At 45.9% G+C, this 10,456-nt stretch overlaps 1 protein-coding gene across 1 annotated transcript in view; it reads right to left on the bottom strand.

The window, feature by feature from the left end:
* Positions 1-10,456, bottom strand: part of DOCK1 (dedicator of cytokinesis 1) — a gene marked incomplete at its 5' end in the record, with an annotated part of 461,308 nt that overhangs the window by 428,715 nt on the left and 22,137 nt on the right. The window contains 5 exons of the mRNA XM_049646029.1: positions 1,470-1,612; positions 4,712-4,784; positions 7,893-8,028; positions 8,439-8,520; positions 9,999-10,156. Of these exons, the coding sequence (XP_049501986.1) occupies positions 1,470-1,612; positions 4,712-4,784; positions 7,893-8,028; positions 8,439-8,520; positions 9,999-10,156 (592 nt within the window). The remainder of the gene's footprint in view (positions 1-1,469; positions 1,613-4,711; positions 4,785-7,892; positions 8,029-8,438; positions 8,521-9,998; positions 10,157-10,456) is intronic.

The raw sequence follows: 10,456 nt of genomic DNA, 5'->3' as shown, positions 1-10,456 counted from the left end.
TGCTTTGCTTTGCTTTGCTTTGCTTTGCTTTGCTTTGCTTTGCTTTGGGGGTTGTGGTTTGCCAGGGAAGGGGCTGGCTAGTTCACGCCAAAGAAAGCCAAAGGCTTCCCATTCCTCCAGAAAACTCATCACACTCAATTCATACTCTCCTTTATAACAACGGGAAACGAATCACGAGAACTGTTTCTTAAAAGGCTGGCGACAGAGGTAACTAGACAATGAAAGAGGTCTATCCACCTAAGCTCCACGGAGTTTATGGTAAGTCTGCATCTAATCGAGGACTGAAAAGTGGGTTCTCCCACCGGTGCTAAAAGCAGCCTTAGGTAAGGGCTCTGAAGGTGACTTCCCCTTGAGCTGGAGGCGAGGCCTCAGTAAACAGCTGTTTTCTGGCAGCGGTCCTGGCCAGCCCGAGTGCCAACTGTCACCAGCCCGGGGTGATTGATTCATTGCCTCTGCCTCCAGAAGGTCAGCTGCTGGGAAACTTGTCAGCGTGGGATTAAAAACGATGAGTGCAAGGCACGGCATCAGGAGGAGAAGTCCCTTCCATCACAAAACTGAAGAGAAATCTGTCTGCAAAATGAAGCCACTTCCTCAGAGGGAGGAAGGGGAGCCCCAGGAAACAACGTGCCAGCAATTAGCGTGCGACACGGGCAAGGAAAACAGAGAAGAGCACACGCAGAGCTGTGTTGTGCTGAATGTCTCCACGTCTCTCTGAGCAGCAAAGGGGAAGTGAACAGCCGGTGGACAACTACTGTATTCTCTTGTGAGGTCGTTCGAGTGTTTTCAAAAATGGCTAGGATGAGAGGACAGGGCTGAAGAAGACTCAGGAAAGCAGAGTTGCTTCCAGGCTCATCAACTCTGGACTCGTTGCAAACATTTAATTGTGTCCCACTCAGCCTTCCCCACTCACCCAGGAGGCTGGCTCTTAGCAATGCTTACACGGGTGATCAGCAAGAAAACCTTCACATGCTGTACCTACACTGTGCATACATTGTATGAGCACATCCTGATCCAACACTGCCAGCGTCATCGTCAGCACTGCCATCATCACCATCATCCTCATCACCATCACCATCATCCTCATCACCAACATCACCATCACCATCATCCTCATCACCAACATCATCATCACCACCATCCTCATCACCATCACCAACACCATCATCACCATCATCACCATCATCTTCATCACCATCACCACCATCATCACCATCATCCTCATCACCATCACCACCATCATCATCACCATCATTCTCATCACCATCACCATCACCATCATCACCATCACCATCACTATCATCACCATCATCCTCATCACCATCACCACCACCATCAACATCACCACCACCATCCTCATTCCCATCAACACCACCATCATCATCATCAAACTAAAATGCAAACCATACAGCATTGTCCCAAGTTCATGTAATAAACGAACATTTGTAGAAACAAAACAACAGAATACATACCCTGGCCCTTGTGGTTGACTTCTTTGGCAGCAATGACTTTGTTTATAACAGTCTGAAGGAAGTCATTCTCCCCTGCCACCCTGGGTGAAAAACGGGATGACATGTTCAGCGGCTTGTGTCGAATGGCGTCGTCCAACGCGAGCCTGGAGGGCACGGGACGACCAAGACCACAGGAGACAAAGGGGCACAGAGACCCAGAGGTCACGGTAACAAGGGAACACAAGAGATCATCGTCACCGAGTGCGAGAGAGTCATCATGAGTCAACGCACGACAAAGGACAGGATAGGTGACAAGAGAGACAGGGAAGAGCATTGATCAGGAAAATGCTGAAACACAAGAGAAGTAAAGCAAACAAGGTCAACCCTATCCCCAGGAAATAAACATCCACCACGACTCCACTCCATTTCTAATAGATAATAAAAAAAAAAAAAAAAAAAAAAAAAAAGGGGGGGGGGGACTTATCTGAAAATAATGTGGATAGCATTTAATCGCAAGGAATGTTCATGTCCCTTTCTTCAATTTCAGTAATGCCTGACCATAGCTTAGGTCAAGGGGCAGGTGGTTCGAAGGGAAAAGCAAAATCAAGATCAAAAAACAATCCCTACAACCTAATTGCTTGGAGAACTTGGGTGAAAACCACCCACTCCATCGGACTGTGCACCCAGTGTAGCCTCAGATAATTAAGTGTGAAAAGAATGGCACAGTCTTTGGAGAACATAACTACCATGTCTGAAAAGCGACACTGTGATATGATTATGAATGCAAACTATCACCATTTGGGGGTCCCGTGGATCGTGAGTTTTTAATAGAAGCTACGCTAAGACCAAGAGATAAGTACAAACAGGCAACATGTGCAAAGAGAAATACCATGTAGCACAGCAAAGCACAATATGCAATGAGCAAGAAAATATACGTCATGTACGTAATGTTTAAAATCATTTCCAGAACCAAGGACAAGTGTTATTCATCATTTGAGCCCACATTACTCAAGAGAGCCGAGGACTTTTCATTTACTTCACCAAGTTAAAAAAGACAGAGAGAGAAAGATGTACACTGTGCTTCCTTCCCTAAAACTTATCCTGTGATATAATAAATCAGTTTTAATGGAGCAAAAAACGGTTTCATTAGCATGGCATTTCCCAAAGAACTGGTTTCATTGCTTAGTTTGCTATTAAAATCATGCTGCTCTTTTGTTTCAAACACTAGAAATATTAGTCTTCCTTTAAGGGAGCAAGGAGTCACAAATTACAGCAAGAGTCGAACACGTAATAATAATTTTTAAAATGGGTGTTTTGCTCTAAGACAGAAAAAGATGGCGGCAACATGGCCGTAACACGTCCCAGTGAAATTCGGACTTGTGGGTCTTAAACTCGTAACCTCCCTAACTTTTCAAACAATGACCCACAGTTTTTTTTCCCTTGACTTTTCCCAGAAGACACTAGCAGACAACAGGTAGTTTCAACTCAGTGGTACATTAAGACATCAAGAAACTCTGAGGTCTAATATATAAAACAGCATTCAAAACAGCACTGGGCTGCATTATTTCTCATGGGCAAAAGCAGCAACTTAGTATTATCATTTTATAAGGGCATATTTTATTTATTACCTCAATATCTGCCTATGTTCAAAGATGATGTTTCCCTTGCTTACTGAGGAAACTTCCAGATTCCGCAGAACCACGCTCCCTTTGTAACTATCCTCACTGGATGTGATTCCAAGGCGGCACTACCCAACAGGACGTTCTGTAATGACGGGAATGTTCTAGACCTGTGTCGCCAAATATGGTGGCCACCAGCTACCAGTGGGACTGAACACTCTCAACGGGACTTTGGGAACTTTCAATGGGAACACTTTTAATGTGATTAAAGAAGTATTTCATTTGATTTAATCTGCACTACTTGAAACAGCCACATGTAGCTCATGGTTACCATATTGGACAGAGGAGTGACACTAACGGAATGAAGCCACAAAAGACCTTTGCCTCCAGTTGTGTGTGGTGAAAACCCATTTTAAGCTGGTTAATGCACGGTTTTCTGTTATTCTCACCCTGGGAAGACTGCAAAAACTTCCACTGAGCCATGCTTTAGGATGCTGTGTGACTAGATCACCTGCCTGCAAAGAAAACCATCATAACCCCATCTTGAACAAATGGTTCTCAAGCCCGGGGCTGAGTGAGGGGATCCGTCACGCAAGAATGGGCAGTGCAATGGGAAGCCAAACTCACAGCTCCGGCCCACCCTGCCCCCAAAGAGACTCCTTCAGCTACCTGCTGGGCATCACCAGACTCCAAACCTCCTCAGCCAACACCTGAACACAGATTTCGAAAATAAAATTTATTTCAAGCCTGGAACCACTTAAGTAAGAACAGAAATAAGGAGAAAAGGCAGAAGGCAGAACACTATGGAGGTCATTCTAACACGCCTTATGGTCTACCCTTCTAAGATTTCACACCCTCAGGAGGAAGCTGTCTCTTCTGATTAACCTAAACCACTCTAATCCCTCTTCCTTTATCTCTCCACGGCCGTCTGAGATGGAGACGCGTCCGGTGAAGTGGCCACAGATCATTATGTAGCTACTCTCTCGCTTTCATCCCCAAGGAAAGGACACCAATCCTTTCGACCTTTTCCACGGGATCTACCTTCCATTCAGAGAATCAATTTAACGAATCTCCTCCAAGTGTTTTCCAAGCTTCCCACACCTCTCCACACACTTGGCTTCAGAACTACAATAAACCCTAAGAAAGGTGAGCACAGACTCAGTCCGCCTGAAGCAGCAACAGAGACAGAAAAGCAGCAGCATGATTATTTGTTTCAAGTGTTTCACTTTACAAAAGAATTCATCACTATTTTGTTTGGTTTTCTATTTTAAAAACAGCAGCCTCCCGTGATGAATGTGGAAATGCTGCATTTTGAATATGTACAGCTACTAGAATGAATCAATTATGTAAAGGAACATTCATGCTCACGGTGGACTGGTAATTCTGCGTGTCCTATGCGACACGGCGATTCCCCCGAATCACCCGGAAAATCTTCTACGTGCAAGACCACGAGGCAACTTTAACCCAAGACTCGTGGGGCTACAGAAATGCCATGCACTACCGCCGTGACTACACAGATCTTTCATTATTACAAAATAATCAATCTCTATATGTGCTGAATTTATAAACTTAACTTTGAAGAGAATTATTACAAACACACGTTTTCCATCTTGTATCTGGCTGGGTGCTTTGCTCCATACTTACGGCTGAAAGGGGATGAAATGCTGCTTATCTTCATCATCTACTTTTCCATTTATTATATCTGTTACATCCATCACTGGGGACAAGAAAAGAACAGGGATTGTTTTAAGTGCTATAATCAGAGAAAACAAACAAACAAAGCAACATCAGATTGTCTTCCGACCAACAGCGGCATAAAACACACGGTGGCATTTTTTTTTTTTTTTTAATATTCAAGTTCAGAGCATTTTCGTGTTCCAAAGACAAATGAAGTTATCTGAGAACATCGACCCAAATGGGGTTGGGGCCCAAATGGCAGAGTTCTGCTCAATAAATTCCTTTGCCTAGGATGCAACTGGACACTCTGGAGCTGCCCTGTCCAAACAAATGTTGTGTGATGATGGAATGTTCCGGAACAACAAGCACCTGAAATGTGGCAAATGTGATGGTGGTACTGAATTTTTACTTTGATTTCATTCATAAAAGCCACATGTGGCAAGGGCCGACCACGCTGATGGGCACTGCCCCGGGGTATCCATAAGTTCTTGCATTCCCCCCAAAATAAAGTAACTACCATCCATCTACCCATCCCACGCCAGCATCCGTGGACACTATTTCAAGGGGCATTCGACAGCTGATCCTCAAAGTCACCGACTGCACAACTGAGGAAATGGAGGCTCGAGGACACCAATGAATGACCTTGCCCAAAGTCAGAGAGCTAGAAAGTCTCCGATGCTCAACCTCTGACCAATGCAGCCAGAGACCCCCAACGACAGCCCTGGGCACTTTCTCTGTCTCCATTCGATCCCCACACTTCAGGTAACCGGGCAACATAGCTCGTTGATTTTCTCTTCACAATCCCTTCCCTGAGGATTACGACAATTACTGACAATGTGGACAATTTCGATCTCTACCACTTGCTCCTCCCCCAACAAAAAGGGGGACGACTCTGTAAGGACGAGAAGAGAAGCATCGTCACATGCTGGTTGCCTCGGTGGAGCCCACGGAGCTTCCACAGTGTGTCCTAAGGGAAAAGGACACACTCTTCTTGGAGCAAAGAGCCCACACATGTGTCCAGAGATACGGGTCAAAGCATCACAAGCGAACTAGATCATCAGGTTGTGGATGCCCCGAAGGCATATGGCCCAGACCGCAGTCTCCACCTACCAGAAGACGCCCCTAGCTTTAAGCATCCTCGGGGGCAACGGATTGGCATTAGATGCACCTATCAAGACCCTCAGATGCCCAAGACCGTACTTGCACCGCCAACTGAGAACCGTGTGGCGCTGGGTCGCAGCGGGGAGGGCCTGGGCCTCGCAGACCACCTGCCACACGCAGTCCACAAGGCACAGCCCGCCTGTGTGTCTGCAGCCCTCTCTCCTCCCGCCGCTGAGTGCGTCTCCCTAGTCATACAACCTGGCCACTGCTCTGGGGCGTCCGTAAGTTCTTGCATTGCCCCCAATGATACCACAATGCCAAAACCCAGGCATCAGGCCAGGGAACACATCAGGAGCCCAGCGAAGTTTCGCAGGAAGGAAGCAAGAGAGTGAGCCGTGAGACTTGCTTGTGACACCAGTCCGGTGAAGGCAGCCTTAGTCTTCCACGTCCTGGGAGTGACAGCCCTTTCAGTGGCGCCTGTCCCAAGCCCCGGAGGAGCAGGCTGTGACAGCACAGACCTTGTTCGCAAGGAATCTCCCTCACCGCCGCTCGCCAGCACGCTGGCCCGTACCACGGAGGTTCGCGCTCTGGTTGGGGCTTTGGTACAACCCCGGCTACACAGAATTATGAGTGACTTATGTTTTACTTACGCTTTTTGTCTTTTCGTAAGTTCTATATCACTTTTACACTACATTACAAAAGAAACACGACATAGTATTTCGTGTAGAAGGCTAAGAACCAGAGGCTTAAAGGTCCGTGAACACATCGCTCACCCGGGCTCTGTCGACACAAACATGCAGAAGTTATTCTGGATAAAATCTTAAAATTAGGTTCATGTGTGGGACCTGGAGTTGCACAGGTGTGAACAGAAGCAGATTACCAAAAAGGTGATCCACCTTCTCAGGCGGAGAAGTGTCCTTTCTTAACCAGAAAGAGAACAGGAGGTCAGAGGATGTCCTGAGCAGGTTAGGGGTGTGCACTAGTTTAGGACAGCGCCACTGGGGGTGCCGAATGCCATGTGACGAGGGAGGCAAGGCAGTCTGATGGCAGCGTTCCACTGGGTGCCTCACACCCGTAGTGGCTCATAGGTGATTCGGTTAAAGAAGGAATTCTCATTTAATTGGCAGGATGTGGGGCCTGGGCAAGAATGTGTACATATTTTTAAAGTTTATTTATTTATTTAGAGAGAGAGGGAGAGGGAGCGCGCATGCGGTGGGAGGGGCAGAGACGGGGTGGGGGTGGGGGGGCGGGTGGAGACAGAGAGAGAGAGGGAGAGAATCCCAGGCTCTGTACTGTCAGCACAGAAACCCATGCAGGCCTCAAATTCACAAACCATGAGATCATGACTTGAGCCGAAATCAAGAGTCGGACACTTAACCAACCGAGCCACCCACCCAGGTGCTCAAAAATATTTTTTTAATAGTGCCCCAAACCGTTCCCAAACACAGTTAGGGCTGAGAATCACTCCATTAAAATATTTAACCTTTTGCACCAAAAAGATATGGCTATCTTCATCTCTCCCCAAAAGACAGGGGACACCCTCACCTTTCCCTAGCAGAGGTGACTAATCAGTCCCTCTTCTTGAGCTGTCACCGAAATAACAACACAAATATGGAGGACAGACGGAACCTATTCCAAGATAACTGGGTCCTCCTCATGCTCCGGTCTCCTCCTACCCCGTCATCACTTTGACTATTCACTGTGAATTTCCTCCTGAATCAATCAATCACCAACTCCAGAAACCGTGAAGCCATCCAATGACTGGCTCTCCTCCAGGCTGAGAATGTGGGTCAGGGTCTCCCTCGGGAGATGTGATCTGCTTTAAAACCAAATATATGATTTACATCGGAAACTTGCGACTGAAGCGTCGCGAGCTGCCAGTCCACAGAAACCACACAGAAAAGAGCTAAGAGATTTTTTTTCCCTCTCTCTCTCACAGAAGAGCTTATAAATCAAAGCAGTCCACCGTCCAGTATTGAGCAGCAGCTCTTACTCAGGATGAACGTGACGATCTAGAAACTCTAAGGAAAGCAGAGAAATGCATTACCAGCCACTCCGAAAGGCCGCCGCAGGCCCGAGGTCAGTTTCCTGGTATTGTTGTCCCTCAGCTCCATGCGACCCACTCGTACGATCTGACAAACGAAACTGATTTTGTCCCTTTTCAGGTCTTTGCTTCCGAGGTCCTGGAAACATTAATTTCCATAAATTATTTGGGAGAACCATTACTCAGTGCAGGTGCAGCTGAAACAGACAGTAAAAAGATGGATTGGGACTCTCTTCTCTGACCAGTCTTCAGCATTTTAATAAGTTGTTCACATAACAAAAAGGAGCTGGGTAACAATAGTCAATTAACGTTAAGCAAACTTCAGATGCAGGGTTAAGAGAGTGCTGGGGCAAATCTCTGTCATGGGGATCCTAAGGGAAGCTAGAGACCCCTGAACAGCTCTGGGAAGGTATCTTATCACTGCATTCACACGGGCTACAAGCATCCCAAGGATCCCTGCTCTAGTGTAGACACAAGTCGGAGGGCAATCATTAAAAATAATCACTGGAATGGTGAATGATTCAAATGAACCTCTTTGGTTGTACTTACAGTAAAAACAGCTCGCAAATTATGTAATCTGTCTATGTCTTTAGGCAATCCTGAACTTGACCAGCGAACCAGGTAGTTTTCACTTGGGAAGAAAGAAAAGAAAGAAAAGAAAGAAAGAAAGAAAGCAAGCAAGAAAGAAAAACAAATTCATTTTCTAAATTTAACAGGACACTAAATAGACACCCACATTGATTTATAATTAATAGCACATAAGTCCACAATGCAGACAACCATACGAGTTCAGAAATGTCAGCCATGCCAGAGAGAACGGCTTTTCCATTAGCACATAAGTAATTTCCCACACAAGGGAATAGTCGAGAATCTCTGAAAGGCTGTAATTTTGCAATGGAACTATATGCGAACGTCATTTCAAAGTTTATTATTTTAAAAGCATTATTCGTTTATTGAGATTGACTATGATCTAAAATTCACCATTCATTCATTTACAGTATAAAAGAAATACTGCACGTCTGTCTCAGAGCCTAAAACAACCAAATACGCCATACAGACAAATGGAATCCTACGACAAGGCTAAATGGAGTCCGTATCACAAATAAGGATGAAATTCATCCATTTGTTCTGTTTTCTGTCACATACCAACTTTTATAATTTTGAACAACACAAATGAAGATATTTGAGTTTTATTTATTTTTTTTTTTAATTTTTTTTTTCAACGTTTTTTATTTATTTTTGGGACAGAGAGAGACAGAGCATGAACGGGGGAGGGGCAGAGAGAGAGGGAGACACAGAATCGGAAACAGGCTCCAGGCTCCGAGCCATCAGCCCAGAGCCTGACGCGGGGCTCGAACCCACGGACCGCGAGATCGTGACCTGGCTGAAGCCGGACGCTTAACCGACTGTGCCACCCAGGCGCCCCGATATTTGAGTTTTAAAGGTACGTGCATGAGCACACACACACTTCACACATAATTTAAACCATAATTTTTCCATCTGGACAAAGAGAGAGTTCTACTAAGAGACAAAAGCAAGAAGGAGGGAAAAGACCACATTAGAAATGACAGGGATGACAAAGACGAGATTTATAATATTTCATTCAACAATTATTAATTGAGAGCCTTTATATAGCAGGCAGCCATCTAGACACTATATTCCAGCCAATCGTGTTGCAGAAATGACAATAGGTCAAAGGTCCAAAAGTGACATTCGCAAAAGACAAAAGTTTGACAACAGCAAGATTGAGACAAGAGTGACATTATCTGGAGGGGGGGGGGGGGGTGGGTCTGGAAACATAAAACCCTATGAAGACAACACAGGAAACAATGACTTCCACCTTTGGTTGGTTGCCACGTCCACGAAACAGTTCCAAGACGAAAACTCTACATTCGAACACCCGTGTGCACGCAAGAGAGCTGACCCTGGACCAGAGCCCGGCAGTGCCATCACACCGTCCCAAACCGCCCTGGGCTCAGCTGCCGGGGGAAGTATGGCCAACTGGTCTCCCCACTGCTCTCTGAGAGACCTAGACGTCTGGTGGGCCCAGCGCCACTTTCCTAACGTTTACCCGGAGAGGAAAGACAGCCGCAAGGGAACGTCACTGACCTGATGAATTTGGACTCCACAGGGTCATAAAGAGACATCAGCACTTCAGCATCTTCTCCGATTTTACAAACCACATTTTTGAGGTTGACAAACAAGGCCAGAGAAGGGGTGGAGGCAAACTTAGCTTGTCTGTTAATATCTATGTTCTGCTTTTGGGACTGTAAGTAGAAATAAAACAGAAAGTTGACACTAGCAGGGTGCCTGGGGGACTCAGTCAGTGAAGCGTCCTTGACCCTTGATTTCGGCTCAGGTCATGATCTCCCAGTTCATGAGCCCGAGCCCCTCATCAGGTTCTGCACAGACCATGCGGAGCCTACTTGGGATTCTCTATCTCCCTCTCTCTGCCCTTCCCCAACTCACGCGCACACATGCTCTCACTTTCTCAAAATAAATAAATAACCTTAAAAAAGAAAGAAAGAAAGAAAGAAAGAAAGAAAGAAAGAAAGAAAGAAAGAAAG

This window comes from Panthera uncia, chromosome D2, assembly GCF_023721935.1.
Source record: "Panthera uncia isolate 11264 chromosome D2, Puncia_PCG_1.0, whole genome shotgun sequence".
Classification (NCBI taxonomy): Eukaryota; Metazoa; Chordata; class Mammalia; order Carnivora; family Felidae; genus Panthera; species Panthera uncia.
The sequence above is the reverse complement of the archived record's forward strand: the minus strand, read 5'-3'. Positions and strand labels throughout refer to the sequence as shown.